This window comes from Opisthorchis viverrini (genome assembly GCF_000715545.1).
Source record: "Opisthorchis viverrini unplaced genomic scaffold opera_v5_44, whole genome shotgun sequence".
Taxonomy (NCBI): domain Eukaryota; kingdom Metazoa; phylum Platyhelminthes; class Trematoda; order Opisthorchiida; family Opisthorchiidae; genus Opisthorchis; species Opisthorchis viverrini.
Window position 1 is genome coordinate 812,777 of NW_008751700.1, and position 16,786 is coordinate 829,562.

At 39.3% G+C, this 16,786-nt stretch overlaps 1 protein-coding gene across 1 annotated transcript in view; it reads right to left on the reverse strand.

Moving 5' to 3' along the window:
• Nucleotides 1–16,089, reverse strand: part of T265_13182 (hypothetical protein) — a gene marked incomplete at both ends in the record, with an annotated part of 16,903 nt that extends 814 nt beyond the window's left edge. The window contains 6 exons of the mRNA XM_009167648.1: nucleotides 8,208–8,397; nucleotides 10,098–10,226; nucleotides 11,111–11,128; nucleotides 12,833–12,865; nucleotides 14,637–14,731; nucleotides 16,043–16,089. Of these exons, the coding sequence (XP_009165912.1) occupies nucleotides 8,208–8,397; nucleotides 10,098–10,226; nucleotides 11,111–11,128; nucleotides 12,833–12,865; nucleotides 14,637–14,731; nucleotides 16,043–16,088 (511 nt within the window). The remainder of the gene's footprint in view (nucleotides 1–8,207; nucleotides 8,398–10,097; nucleotides 10,227–11,110; nucleotides 11,129–12,832; nucleotides 12,866–14,636; nucleotides 14,732–16,042) is intronic.
• Nucleotides 16,090–16,786: the final 697 nt, after the last annotated feature.

Consider the following 16,786-nt stretch of genomic DNA (forward strand, 5'->3'; position numbering starts at 1 on the left):
GCCGTGCAATTGTTACCAGCATTTAGTGTTTTTCGGTGATGCGCTCGCCCTGTAGAATTACACAATACTTTCAAATATTACTTTTGAGTTAATGAAAGAACCAACAGAATTTACTTCATACAAATGGGAGTAAGTGGAACCTCCCAATGAGACGAAGGTAATTTTCAACTGAGTGTATAGCACACATTGCGCAGAATTTAGTGTTCAAGCAAAAAATAGGCTTGCCGAAAAAGAAAAATCTATATATACCTAATGGGCATCAATAATGGCGAAACCCAGATGGGCTGTGGAGGAATTTTCTGCAATCGTATGAGTAGACTGCTACGCTGCACAACACCCCGCTATGTAGTGGGCGTAAGTTTTTCAGAGCCCATCATTTCCACCACAACAGCATCCAAATACTCTTAAGGTAGTCTACTGATCTTACGGTTTCCGGGACATCTGAATATTTTGCACGCAAAGGTGTAATGATTCAGTAAAATCATCTCGGAAAAATGGTCGGAAATAAAATTTTGTTTTGCAGTAGGATCAAATTGATCTGAACGCGGTATCTTGAAAGCGGGAGCTGCTTTCTGCCTTACACTACTATCCGTTAAAGTTTCGGGTGCAAATAATGCACAAGAAAGCATCCTGTATTAAAATAGTGCGAAGTGTTTGTCGGATGTTTGATCAGCTTTTAAGTTCAAAGTGCAAAGTTAGACCTCACTCTCCTAGTGCTTGTTAATGTCCCATAGTGTAATTAGATTGAGAGGTTGAAACTTGTCGCTTCATAAAAACGTGTTTTATAAAGAGGTATGTCACCTTTAGCGAAATACGCTCATTTGCAAACTAATTTGATTTTTCGAGAGACTGACCTAAAACCCAGCTGAATCTTTTGTTTGTGATGTTTCCAAGCAACTGAAAGTAGTTTGCGGATGAGTGCATATCGCTAATTTCGTTTAAAGTAGAACATAAGGTTGACGGAAACGCGAGGACTGCACGTACCTGATGAGCCCCAAGAAAGGCGAAACCGGTCGTGAGCTATCGACAAATTTTAAGCAACCATATAAGTAGTGCGTAACAAATGTCATTTTTGTTTAGCATTGTCTTACATATTCTTCATTGCTGTCATTGGTGCAAGAATGCCAAGAAAACTGCAGTTTTCTCTGGTATTTTAACACAAATGGGCCGAAATTGAACAGTAAATTTGGGAATGTTCTCTTTTTCAAGATCTCAGATCATTTTTGTCTTTCGAAATTATGTGGACCAAACCCCAAACTTGCTCAGCTTGTCGTCCACGGTCAGGAAAGTTCGCCGGCATGGAATAGCTCGATGTGCTTGAAACACACGTTGTGTGCATTTAAGGTTAGGGAAGCAGCCATTCTTAAATCGTACTGCGTACTTTTTTATTGCATGTGAAAATTGGTCCTTACTGCTTTGGATCCCGCTTTTTTGTGCTTGTCGTTGAGGAAATTTTTTACCTTCATTGGCGATCCGAGAGAGGCGGTCAAGCAATCACTTGGCAGTGAAGTGTGAAGACCTTTACCAGCAAACTCATCTGCGCTGGTCATTGCAATCTTCCTGGATGGGGACCCCGAGACGGTCCACATAAATTGTTGGAGACATTGTCAGACATGGCCCAGTAGCGCCCTCAATGGCGCTCGTGCATCCAAGCTATTGCCTCCCGAATCCCCCCACTTGACAGCCCACTGACAATGCTGGATCTATACACCAATTTATCAGCTCCTGCCCCCAATGCGCACCTACCTCCCCTCCCCCAAATCATCGGTGAACGAAACTGCGGCAGCTACAACCACTGTACGACGAGTACGCGGTTATTACAACTGACAATGATGATGATGACTTAGGTTAGTTGTTTGTCAGTATGTGCTTTGATACATGCCATAATTTACTCAGCTATTCGCGTCAAAGGCAGGCCCATGCCAATTGCGGCCATTCCCATATATTTTAAGGTTGGAATTACAAATGAAAATGGTGAAAAACACACTTCCGGGTTTATCAGCTGAGTTGGGCGCACCTGTATACCTTATGCGATACACGAGGAACTATGCTGTGTCCCGTGGTGTAGTTTGACTTCATTTTATCTCCCATAAGTATGTTTTTTACGTGCATCTTTATCTGCTACGAAGGTCTTGCTACAAATTCACAACCCGGAAAGCAAGAACCAAGCTTGATCTGACTAGATTGGAGAAATTCAAAATACCTCACGAAGTCCGTACTGATCAAAGTCAGTTCCTTTTGTGAGAGCTTTGAAGGAGTGAGCGTCCAAGTTAATACGAATTCATGAAAATAAGAATAAAGATTAAAGGAAAAAAACTGGGGTTGCAGCTTCAAAAGAGCTATCAAAATACTACATTATATAGATTTCTGTTGTACTGAAAGGAGAAAGTTAACTTTTCAACAGGGAAAACAAATATGAAATCCCGAACGGCATGACTGGCATAAAATAACCCAAAAGTACGAATTGCTGTCTTGTGATCCAAACAACAAACTTGAATAATCTATCGCCTTACACTAAAATGATACGACACCAAAACGAAAAACGATCGACCCAAATTGAAAACACACGTCACGAAAACCTAAGCAGACGACAAAATAAGTTTGGGTTTCTGCGACACGTTTGAATATATACAATGGATTAGAGATTTTGCAAGCTCCCAATGAAACTTTGTGACCCATCAGTGCTGACATAATTTCATAAATGCCAGTCATTTACCATAAGGCTTTCATAGGTCCCATCAGGAATGCTCAAGTATTCACTCGGTTGCCAGCAGCCGAGCATTAATGGCCAAGTCAAATAGGCAGGCATAATAGATCATTTAACTGACATTTCAGAATATCTGGTACAAAGGCTTTGGAGTCCAGTCAGTGATAATTGCACAGGTCAGTTGGGGTTCATCAAAATTCGCAATGAAATTGCTACACCCATGTGAGCCTTATATTATTGAGGTCCTTAAATTTATACCAGACCCTTGTGTGATTTTTACGCAGCCGCCAGTAGTTTACGAAAAATCAATTTTTTTACGTGCGGCGAACGTGAATGATGGAAGCATGACATAACAAAAAACCAAAGAGTTTCGTCTTACTGCAAAGAAGAAATGGTAAGGCCACACCCCGTAAATTCACGGAATTGTCTCCTTGTGTGACCACTGATCTGGTTGAGACATTCTAAGTTCTCCTTTTGTTTAGGCCCTTGTGCCATCAACATACAAAAAACAACCCGTGCATAGCTCTTTGTAACATAAGCAATCTTTGTGTTTTAAGATAATGTTTTTCTATTAGAAATGGGGCCAAAACCAGGTGGTTTGCAGGTGGTTTCTACTTCTGAAATTTCGATCGATCATCTAGCCATTCTAGAGGAATGTGGTTGCATAATTTTCCAGGCTTTGAACACAACTCACAAAAATGAACTCATAAAAGAAATGTCTTCAACATTTATGTACTAGTACACAGAAGAGTTCTCCTTTTGTTTAGATCCTTGTGCCATCAACATACAAAAAACAACCCGTGCATAGCTCTTTGTAACATAAGCAATCTTTGTGTTTTAAGATAATGTTTTTCTATTAGAAATGGGGCCAAAACCAGGTGGTTTGCAGGTGGTTTCTACTTCTGAAATTTCGATCGATCATCTAGCCATTCTAGAGGAATGTGGTTGCATAATTTTCCAGGCTTTGAACACAACTCACAAAAATGAACTCGTAAAAGAAATGTCTTCAACATTTATGTACTAGGTACACAGAAGTGGAAGGAGATCTAGTACAAAATGGTTCAGTGATACATCGGTGGATTAAGGTGTGATAATTTCATGTTTTCAGTATATCGACCATGTTTTCCAGATTAAATTGAAATTATATGTCCATATACGCTTTCATTTTAGGTACAGGTCTATTATGAGGGTTCTAGAGTTCCCACAGCTCAATTACCGATTCCCATTATGTCAAATGTCTTTGAAAGCACCCACCAAACTGTTGACAAAACTAATAGCTAGTTTTGTACTTTTAAACCTGGTGTTATAACCAAATAAATTTCATGAGGTACTAAAAACAGAAATTGTGCTTCAATGAAAAACCACTGAATCGTAACTTGTTTTTTGCACGAATCTGAAAAGTGAACCTTCGTTTGCCCTGTATATTACAACCTTCACACAGCACACACTAAAACCCATTCAGAATTCGGCGATTATATACGGTTGTTCACCGTTGTCTCTTTACACGTAATCGTGGGCTGTTTGTGCAAACCTATATCCAAACGGGTTGTTGTTATTCAGCTCTGCTTAATTCCAGCCTGTTTGATTCCATTATCCGTCATACGGTAAAAATTCCGGGTTCACACCGAAAGTGTTTTGGCACGATTAAACGATGAGTGAACGTCACAGATTCAGTGCGCCTACGACGTGCTTGTTTGGTAGCCGCAACTCACTTGCCTAACAGTCAGAATTTCCGTTTAGTATGTGCACGTCTCACGAGTCAGAAAAAAGGAAGAAAACACATGTCAAATGCCTAATTTGCGGATTACTGAGGACAAATGTGGTGGCCTTGGAGATGAACCACGCAATCTACGGTGATACGTACAAAGGTTCAAATTCATACATCATAAAGATTGTTACTGATTGCTGTAGCTTGACTAAAATCCTTGTCTCCATGTGCACATCAGAGCCAGCAATCCTTATCTACCACAAGCTTGGTTTCTACGTAATAAACTAGCGTGACAATTGTTTTCGCTTACGGAAGCTCGGTCAGGCTCCTTACCCTCATAACACAAGTGAAAATCTAATCCACCCGATTCTACCTCTATGTGAGCATAGTTTTGGATAACTGAATAACGTTTCCCCCACAATTGCGACTTAGTTTAAGGTAATATGGACGACTTTTGTATATTGCATTCACATCCATACTACAGCGTGCGCGTTGCTAGACCTTTTTTAAATGGAAAATAGTGCACCAACTAAGACAGGGAGCGAATCATCTATTTGGTCTCATAAAACACACCCAAAATGTGACTAGAAATCACTTGTGGTGTACCTCGAACAATTTCGGTAGCAACCTTATCGATGATGGGCAACACTGCATCTCAGTGCATCACTTGAAAAATATGCGAGCCGCAGTCTTCGAATTCAGACAAATTGGTGATGAAAAACATAAAGAGTTCACTTTTTTTGAAGTTGAAGTAAACTCCAAACGGTCAGTGAAGCGTTGGGTTTGGTCGCAAATTATGTCCTGATCAGGAAACTTACTGTGCATTCTGCACTACGATTCCCATATTCATAGTTGTAGTATGTTTATTAGAAACAGTTCGGTTGAACAGGAAAACGGAATGAATTATTCCAAATTTTCTATCTATACGACACTGTACAAACAGTACAACTGAAGGTATCGACAGGACTTGTCTCCAAAGTTTTATGTGTGTTGTATCCGATTGTACCAATTTTACCGACTCTCACTGGTAAGACCAAAAACAACATAAAAAAATTCTAAAGCAGAATTCTTGATGCATTCCAATCACGGTGTTCGTTAATCTTTGACATTTCGACTTTTGATCACTTGGTGAATTTGTATGAATTACTCGTGAAGATATTTTTGTGAAAATAGCTGGCGACGATGCATTGACAAGTTTAAATTATGGGATGACTGGCAAAGCATACGGTGAGTTGTTTATCCAGATGTGCAGCTTTAGCAGTAGTTTCTCAGGTTTGCTGACCGACTGTCAAGTGGGTTGCTGTCCGTTCTGCTTCCAGAGAGCTTTAGGATCAGGTAAACTGGTCACCTCAGTGAGTTCATCAACTAGCTTTTGGGCTGAGATTGTTTATTCATCAGGTGTTGCTGGCCTCTCACGTTTGTGCTCAAGCCTGGTGGAAACCGCGAACTACTTTGGTAAATTTCATCCATTAGTTTCTCGAGCTTTTTGTAACCCTTTGGTCTGTATCGAACAACAACATATAGCCGCGTAAAAATGATTCAAAACTTTCAAGTTTTTGCCACATGTGGTTTATTGTAACTTGATGCTGTAGCAACCTCAGTAACTATGGTTGAAAAACATTTACCCGGTTGATGTGCCTAATTTGCGCGTATGAGCATACCAAGTTTTTCTTCTGCAGGGCAGCAGATATTGATTATATGAGTTTGTCACCACACCTAATGTGGCGAGAAGCTTGCTCACTTATGTTGTACCCTGTTTTTTTAAATAAATCTTCCGATGATCGCTTTTGTGTTGAGTCTCAACGCTACCTTTTAAGTAGTTCCTAACTAGGCTTTAGAAATCTGTCACGGTTTCCTCTAGGTTGCATTTAAGAGTCAAAGTGGAAATGCGCAAGTATGTCTTCTTAATCATGAATTAAACTCCATATTCATCAGTAAGATGAGTTCAGATAAAGGCCTCACTTCATTAACATCATGCTGGACCATATGTTGTAAGATCGTTGGTCCTCCTTACTGAGTGCTTATTTTGAAAACAGGGTCACATTTTCAGAAAATTTAGAAATTACGAATAGTTCAAAATGGAAGCACTGGTAATGCTGCGACAGAGTTGGCGTTTTTAGGGAAACCATTTGATAGTCAGTCGGTTATTTTCCCTATGGAGATGCACCTAAATTGTGGAAAGGAGAGAACTTCCACCAACAAATCGGTGACACATCCACATATTGCAGAGTCAGTGGTGGTGGCCGATGCATGTTTTAGCATTTAACAGAAACGCTGTCACCCGAATACCCATCCAGTTAAGAAATAACAAATAGCCTTCAAATGCTATGCAAGCGCACACAGGCAGACACGAGGTACCCACCCAAATGCGCGCCGATGATGTTTCCTCGTATAGTAACGAAACTTTTGCAGGTCAGTTGCCTAGCTGGGCAAACAAATCAATGACCAACTGACCAACAACCAACAATAAAAAGCCTTCTTTCAACAGTGAATTACTCCCCGTGGATACCCTAATATGTAATTTGTTTTCTCTTTGAGTCAGATAGTCTTGCAGAACAGGGATTATTCTTCAAGTTAAAGTTTCATCTTCTCGGAGGCTTGAACTGACTGGTCAAGATACTCCAGCACTGTTATGCACGCGTTTCTAAATAACACTGGAAAACGCGTCTTCCAAAACAGTTGATACATCCTAAGTCGCCAAATCACATTTGCTCAGCTGGGTTGCGCACCACCTCAACTGCAACGAAGACGGGCGATCATCTTCACTGTCCTGTTCCCTCATCTTAGAACCGGCAGTTATACTATACAGAACAGCAGTCTTAGAATGCTAGCAGGACAATTGACAGGATTTCAGCTCTTGGTTGGAATGCCGTCTTTGTACATACAACGTAACCAAAAGCGAAATGCGGGACTAAATGTGCGCTTTATGTTAAAGTGCAGTGCATGCTTTTCACCCATTTTCAGGCAAATTGATTAGAAATCAAATTTTACTTGACCGGGTACCAACACAATACCGCCCAGTCGTCCGTACTGTAGCCGAGAAACAACTTTTGTAGACTGTAATCACCAGTTATTTTTCAATGTGAGTTTGTCATCATTTTTGTAAGTAAAATTTTAAATTCCCTATTAGTAGGTAAGACGAAAGAAGAGAAAGCACTCACCAATGGCTACGTTGGGTATAAACCAAAAAAACGGATTTTATTCATGTGAAACAGCCAAGTACGTAAAAATATACTCCTCTTTAATGGCCACAACTTGCTATGTACGTGATAATATCTACTTTAACTAGACAACCGTTACAACATTTATCGTATTCAACCGTTTACCTCTTAGGACCCTATACTTTAGTGACTTCTAGTGCTCAAAAATTGCAGTCGCAGAGTTTTACTGCCTAAATGCCGTAAAAATTGCGGCCTCTAAGATCCTAATGATTAAGATACTGTTCCAGATGTTTGGCCTGGTGGCCACAAATACAGGTTTTGAGCGCAAACATGATGCTCAAGTATCACGAAATTTGTTGCCTTACTTGGTGTAATACGTCTCCAAGATGGTCGCAAAAATCAACCAGTTTTTCGACACTCTTTACGGCTGTCCTGATGAGTCACCCATCATATTTTGGAAGAATGTCCAAAATCATCATTTGTCATTATTTTACTGTGAGATTTAGGTGAGGTTTGTGACGTGATTGCAGAAAGCGTTGTATTACACCCTTCCTAACGGTAATACTCCTATGGGAATGTAACAATTCGTTACGTCAAAATTAATCATGGTGAATCAGATCCAAATACATACCGTATACCCATTTGAAAGTGTATTGATATTGACATTCTGCTCCGTATCGAATACTAACCACCCACATATCCGTTGCTTCGCCAGTACACTGAAACGTGTTTTCTAATTTGGACGTCGTAATATTCCTAATACAACCATCCTTCTGGTTACAACACCCGAGAAATAGTTCACCGCAGTTCTTCGAGTCAGGCTGAAAAAGAATCAAAGTGATGCAAGTTTAGACAGTCAGCGGGAGGGCGTGAAATGAAGCTTATGCCTCAAAGAGCACAAATTATTGTAACTGAGAAATTTATCCATAATAAAGCACTGATTAATCTTTTGAAATTATTCATTCACAAAATAATATTGATAGGATGCGCGTATTTCATGGATTTTAAGGTTGACGAAATCATTAGCATGGTGTCGAACGTTTTCTGCAACTCTAGAAGTAGGGCTAATTCAAATAATTTAATCGGATATTTTGCATATCGTCAGCAGCATATTCGCCATATGATGAACATAAAATGAAGAAAATGTAGTCTGTATCTGGGTGCCTCAGGAAAATGATATGAATGGCATGCAAAATGAAAATAACAATAGCATCCATTTCAGTTTCAGTAAAGGCTTGCTTGAAACCCACCTACTTTGGAATAAAGTAAAATTTGTCCATCTTGTTGGTTATTTTACAACTGATTTGTAGACTTAGATGAGGTCCGATACAACTGATTCACATGACATACACTTCAAACTAAACATCTGTATCGCGCCGGTTAATTTGGCAAATATCAAAACAACATCTACCAACTGCATAATGATTATCTGCAAGGCGGATAAAATTCACTTCTCCCTCGGGACCCTTTAACTTACTTACTCATCAAAGCATCGGTTGCCTTCGTTTTGCCAGCGATATGTAAATCCGTTTGGCGTATTTTCAAGGGCCGGATGAATAAAACGGTATCTCCGTGTTCCGATCAGCTCAAAATGACAGATTTATTAACAAGAAATCAACATCTTTTGCCCTAGTTCTAGAGGATCCCAGATACACACGCGTGTTTGTCGAACCGGATACTAATCGGCTTGATAAACTAATCACACAGTATGCCCACTCTAATTACCCAGGTTAACACTGGACTTGAACCTAATGAACCTAATCCGGTCCTGTCTATTCCATGAATTTAGAACACATTTTCTGAAGTTTATTATGCTGTCATGGCACTCAACAACAGTTTCTTCAAAATTATATCGAAGATTTTTTGACGCTGTTCTTGTGTCTTTTGTACCACTATGGTACAGATCTGGAAGCTGGCAGGGAATTGCGACTTGTTTATTATTGAATCCAGATTTAGCGTTTATGCTCCGACACTGACAAATCAGAATATGTATCGGATCCACAGTATCACTAGAGACCAGGATGACACCAGTGAAATATTCATATTCACTCCGGCTGGGCAGTTTATCTGAGGCTAAACTGGCGAAATCACTGTCTGTTAGCATGATCTCATGCTTTCCATCGATGTAGGATGTTCTGTCAGACAAAGTCAGGTTGTATAATAAACTTGTTTTGACATGCATGCCTCATCACCTGATCCCGCGAACATGTCTGCCTGGTCTGTCCACTCATGGACGATGTGTAAGTATGATTTAGTGGCACTTAGTTCAGCAAACTTGATTGCAACATCAAGTATTGCTTATGTATCAGTTCTAATAGCTTTTCTACTTTCTTGCATGCACGCCGTTTTGTCCATGCTTCGAGGAAAATACTGCTAACTGTATCTGAGTGGTTTACGAAGATAGCTAATCAAAGACCAGTCACCCCGCTTCCGCAGTCGTTAGATATGTTCATAGAGTTAAAAGTAATTCCTCTGATGCTGAAGTGTTTTGGAATGTAAATGAGGGATTATGCGCACTTACTTGCGTCACATGTTCGTATACGGTTATTGTGGTACTGGTATCTGAGCTGCTGCAGGCCTCCTTGTTTGCCTGCCACATGGGGTCTACAGTACTGGAGTTCAAGGTTATCGTTGCGGAGCCACACACGTTCTGTCAACATCCAAGATATGAGAGAATTATGGAAAAATTTTGTAACTCAAAACTGGGTAGTATACACAGACGACAGAATGCAATGCAAGGTAAAATGCTACTCAGATTTGGTGGCTCAGATTCTAATCTCAAATAGAATACTTGCGGTGTAAGACGTCACAAAGCCTGAGTAACGAAGCGTTTATTAAATTTCAAGCAAGCAACCTCACAGAACTTGCTGACTTTTACCAAACACCATTGTGTGTTTGCCTGCTAGTGAATCGGCTTATTATTGTGTATCTCCCCAAGCTATGTAATGTTACATCCCCTGGTTATACGCTGCTACACTGTTCGTCGAATTACAGCAAAACAATTCTCCTAACTGTGATCTGAATTACATCGTTGCATTCGGGCTATACTGCCACAACATTTACATCACTACAACGTGGGTCATTTTCCAAAAATAAATGAATCGTAAAAATGTTGAGAAAAATTCCTCCACGTTAGATATGATGTTAAATCATTGGAAATCGCACTTAATAATGTTCATACGAGAAATGAATTTGCTGAAGACCATCTCCGCCTTGTTTGTTCTGAAAAAATGTAGCGTGTACATTTGAATACAGATCTAAATTACTGGCATTCTGCTGATACCAGCAGAAGGCAAGAGATAAAAAACAGTGGAGATTTTTCTTTGGAGGTTATGCTTTGTCCAAGCGTGGGTAATTAGCTGTTAACTGTGTTACAGCTGGAAAACGATATTTGCTCCACTATTCATCATATTTACGTAGGCATGCTATTGCATTTGTGTTCAGTACTACCTCTGTACACAACCGATGGCCTTGCTCAGCCTCGGTAGAGATTCACGAAATAAAGTCAGAACTCTTTTTGAATATGCAACACACCTGGTCTGACGAGATATCCTGAAATGTGAGGAAAAAAATGTGCAATTTATTGCCATAGTCAAAGCTTAAAATGGGTACAGGAATTATTCTCTAACTGAGTAAGTGATTAGAATAATTTTGAAAGGCGTTTTACAGTTGAGCCATCTCAGTATTGCTTTTGCCATTTGACAGTTTTATTCCCTCATATGTTAGCGTGTTTGCCCACGGGCGCAATATGTGAGTAAGCACCGCAGAATGCTCTTGGTTTGGACAGAGTTTACAAAACAACAATCAAGTAAGGTGGCTCGATGTTTCAAGCAGTCTGAAAACAGGGTAGTGAATAAACACGTTTTGCATTGCTGACGGCTAATTCCTTTAACTAATTCACGTATATCGAAATCTGAGGTTTTTCCTACGTAAGTCAAAACAACCAACACTTTTGATTTGCTATCATAGGGCAAGCGAATACATTCATTTTACTCTAAACAGTAGCAGCTTTCATATTTACCTTAGAGTGACTTTCGGATGCAGGTACATGTGCTTAGATTAAAATAACCTATGTATTAATCACAATTACAACTGCTTCATGATAAAATGCATGAGTGGACTCACTTATGACTCCACGAACATGTATAGCATATTTGATACCAGACAACTAATAGCGATTTCAGTTCTTGCAGCTTAGCTTGGAGCAGCCATCTTGCTGAGGGAATAGATAACTAAATGCTTTTCTGGAGTAACCGTTCGAAAGAAACAGATATCTCGGATGATATGGGTAACAGAATGAATAACCAAAATTTTAAATGTACTGTAAATCATACTACTTGCAATCTCACAGATACACCACTAAGGAGCAGCTGGGTGATTTGTGTTGTTGTGCTCACGCAATATGGATATGTAGAAACAGTAGGGGTAGTAATGTGCTTGATAAACTGTCTAACTAGTCGAACAAAGGAGGCCATATACCTTGCCCCTATCCGGTTTTGGTCGTTCTCTCTAGCAAAGGTTATGACTGCTGTTTAGTCTAACCTGTGCTTTACCTGGGCTTAACCAACTGAGTTCAACTCCATGATTTATGTGCCTTTGTGCTTGGACCAATTTGTTTGTCGAGAGCGGAATGCAAGCGACTTTTCTCCATAGCTAAACAGTCATATTCCAAAAGCGTTTCATATTTCAATCCCCTTATTCTACAGTGAGTTCAAAAGAAAATTTTCTCAGGTTTTACGAGTCTCAGTATCCAAATAATAAACTAGAAATAATACAATCTTTCAAGTACAGTGCCCTCAGATCTTTGGTGCTTTTGCTTTTATATTTCAATTGGGTTAAGTTAATCACGTTCAGGCATTTTCCGAGAGCGTTTGTTCCTGTCTCCCAACAGCAATAGTTCTCCCTATTACGGACGGGAAACTTATAAAAACGGACTACGCAGTGTATTTGTCAAATCAAAAAAAACTTTTAAATTCACAGTTTGGATGCGAAGGCTATGCGACGTAACTACACTGTGATAAATCCGGTAAATACTTGTTACAAACAGATTTGTACAAGGCAGTCTTAAAATTTTACATTACCACTTTAGAATTAGTTCCAATGTATACTTAAAACAGTGCAAAGGGATGGTTTTTTCATTTCATTTTCTCCTCTCAAATGAGTTTTTTTGATGACAGCATGAGGTTTATTTCCATGGGTGTTATAAACACAATGGAGGATTCGGTTTGCATGGAATATGTATATCTGTTGACTTACATATGGCGGGGTTGTCAAACTTTTGCCTTCACCCTGAAATTGTACAAATCAACGGGTTTCAAACGATCCATAACAGTTTATGTTATTCTTCTGAAATATCAGGCTGAACGTCGAAAGAAATAAGCATGTCAGGAACCAAAATCCTACAAGTCCAATAGGTCTTTCGTCTGACCTGTGATCCTGAAGTGATGGTAACGTCTGCATACGTTTAATCAGTCACTCCTAGTTAGACAGTTCAATCTTCATCGAGGAACCAGAAGGTTGTTGCCCGAAGATTTCATAGGTTTGCTAAAGCTGATTACCACCGTTTAGTCTCAAAATGGAATAAAATCAATTAGACTCCTCGACTGTTTAGCTTTGAATAAAAGTCGCCGAAATTCGTTTGAAATCTGAAGATAAAGTGAATTTTTGCTGTCATCAGATTTTCGTTGTGCCCAAAAAGCCAATTTATTTTTTTCAAGTGTTATTGTGCCCGAGGAAATTTCTTGGCACTTTGTTTGCGTGATGTGTCTAAGTGACTTTTTGTTTCTTTCTGACCTTATTATCAAAAGCTGTCGGATCTTCGCTTTTGACTCTAAAGCTGTGCATCTGGTCTGGTTATCTGGTGAAGCTTAGGGATTGATTTGGGTAGGTGCACATTTTGAGTTCTATGTGATCTGTTCCCTAAGCAAACCTTTTGATTTCCGCATTGCTTGATTTGTACACAGAAGCCAGATATATGGCGGAACTGATAGCTGGTTATTTGTCTGTTGTAATTTATCGAAAACATAATTTATGCTAGATGTTTAATACATGCTCCGACCAACCAAATTTAGATATAGTCGTTTATATTTTTTCGTCGAAGCATTTACCGCTATTTCTCAGACACTTAACGGTATAATCAAAACTCTCCAAAGAAAACCACGCCATTTAAATAAGAGAATGTAAAGTATACTGCCAAACAACCCAGTTATACATGCTCTTGATATGAGTACGCGCACAATACAAAAAAATCTCCACATCAACCTTCATGAGTTTAAACTGTCTATGCAATGAAGCAAGTGAAGTAATAATAAAATGTCATTTTAGAGTAGGCAAACTATTCAATCAAAACAGTGCAATATGAGTAGAAGCATGAAGTTCCTTTCTGATAAGTAAGGCTGCATAGCTTCACAGATGTAGGATCGCCGATGGTCAGATCCGGCAATCCTGCAATAAGCACTCTATTAAGGTAATACCGGTAGCTATTTTCAAAACCGTAGGGTGGTCCTCATTAAGTGCTCTCCACATTAACCATGTAGCAAGTAGAGAAGGAATCCACGTTTTTATATGTAGATGTTTCTTTGTGGAAATTAGTTTGCAGAAATATTTTGGTGGTGCCTTACTTAGCTGTTTTGTTTTTTGGCTAATTTCAGCTAAATATAATCGTCAATGATGAATAGGATGAAAACAACTTGCGGATACTACAAGTGAATTAAATCAGAGCCATCACTCAGAATGCATTTCCGCTTGGTACTCAAAGAACCAACCCGTGTAAAAATGCGATTCCTAACAACACTCAAAAAATGTTTTTTCAAGGTGTACACAGAGGAACAAAGTTTTAAGTCTGACTTCAGAATTCCTCATGTGTATTCACTCCAAGAACTTAACTTCTGTCGATAGGGACAAGATTTTTCCGCATAGTTGTCAACTTTTGGGGATCATTATGTTGCGTTGAGCAAACCGTCACAAAGTACTGTGCGGTTGGTTTTACTAAAAAACCTGTAAATTAAATTTTCTCAAGGATTAAATTATTTAGTATTATATTTAGCACGGTCAGACTTACTTCGCCGAATACGCCTTCCAGGTACACTTTGGCTTCATTCGCGGGTACGATTCGTAAATGAAATATGACCTTCTTACTCGTGACCGCTTGTATTTCTAAAGATAAACAGGCTGAATGAAAAATTACTGAGCTGGAGTATGTTGGTAAAATGAATGAAAATTGTTTCCTAAAACGTAACTCATTTGCGTTATTTCCATGGATTACTGTCATCAGTAAATACGCTTGTATTTTCACAGTTAGGCCACATCATTTAGGATAAAGTCTGCATTCCAGTATTAAAGCGGATTTCAAATTGGTCCTGAACAACTTTCAAATCTAGTTCCATACCACATGGTACAAATTGCGTTCCAGCATTGATGACTGCTTGTGATGTCACTTTGCCCATAGTAAGCCCGGGACTTTCCCAAAAGTAGCCATTCATATCCATTTGGAGCCCAACGTGTATGGGGTCTAAGCAGAACCTGTTTAAAAAAAACATCAGAATCCCGCTGCACTCTTGTGACCACATTGTGCATGACTCTGTTCCCGATTTTGTTTCATTGGTATCAAACAACCTACAGAATCTGATTGTTTTCGAATGTGACTAGTACCGGTTTTGACAGAACTTTCTTCTGCATGCGGTGAAAAAAGAATATGAATCATCTAGAATAACACGACCAAATTTATATTGGTTATGAATCTACACTGGGTGTACCTGAGCGTATCTCGTCTGAATTAAATTAGAAGGCTTCAGCTATAGTGTGTACCGGCAACATATATATTTGTCCTGTAATCAGATACCTTAAAGGATTCTGGTCAAAATTATATTTTTTATGGTAATTCATATCCTTGAAAAAAGTTTAAAACAACCAAGAACTAAAGCGTTTGCGCAAACGGGAAGAGACTTCTTTATCGCATGGGATAGTTTTACTTAAAAAAAATTACGACAACCTAAACGACGTTTGGCATGTCCACGGTTTATATACTGCTGGAAAAAGTATAACACTTCACGTCTACAGTCGATTCGTAGTACAGTGACCCTCTATGTCAGCGTCAGCCAATTCTGGAAACTCAAAGATATGTTTCATCAACCTGGAATAAATCTGTTATGATCTTGAAGGACCGCCTGAGTTGAGCGAATGAGTGTGCTTTGCTTTTGGATATGGAAGGTATGAATAATGTAATCAACTTGTAAGTGACCAAAAATGTGGTGCTTTTAGCCGTTCGTATATCATAAGAATGGATTATACCTGGAGTAAAACCCGTGCAGTATGAGTACGGATAATACGCGGATAATATTCGGATAATATGCTGCATGGCCTCCTCAATGGTGACCTCAAAAGGCCTCTGAGCCATAGTATAGAAATTTACCAATGTTGATTGGTCACGCAGAAGAGAAATAATTAGTTACACTTGCGATCACATACCGTAACAGCAACAGGTACACAATAAGACGGTAGTGCACCAATTGGCCCACATATCTTCAGAAGTTTTGGTGTTGGTCGTCAAAATTTTACGACATTTATACTGTGAAAACACATGTTCAGACAATACCAGTCTGGAGCACACAGGTTTACCTAACCATCAAGGACGACGAGTAATCCGATAGGCTTTAAACGATTTATTGATTCAGCTTACCTGCTATAAATGGAAGGTAAGACTTAACTTACGATCCCAGGTCTCTCGCTATATCCTAGAACGTCACGAAACTAATTGAGGCTCCGATAAAACATTCGACTCCTGCACTAAGGGAGCAATAGGAATCAACGCTTTGGTATCTCGTACATTCATGAACATCAATAAATCTTTAACTGTGGGTAGAAACTCTACATTGGGACACATTAGAGAAAACCTTTAGAGTATGGGCAGGATACTGGAATGAAACAAGGCTACGTCTTAAACCAGATGCCATTTGATTGTGTCTCCATTTGGGAGCTGATTTGTCAAAAATTTAGTTCCAAGTGGTTCATCCTTCACACACTACAATGTCTGAGTTCCTAGGTTAGTGGCATTTGAAGATTACAACCTAGTTTAACATTCTAAGCCGGATTTAGGGCAACTAGCTAACTCGGTTCTCAAACAGCATAGACGTTCAGGGGGAAGGGGGCTAAAAGGTACACTGAATCAAAGCGAAATTTTGGTAAGCGATTTTAGCGAAGTGACTGATATTA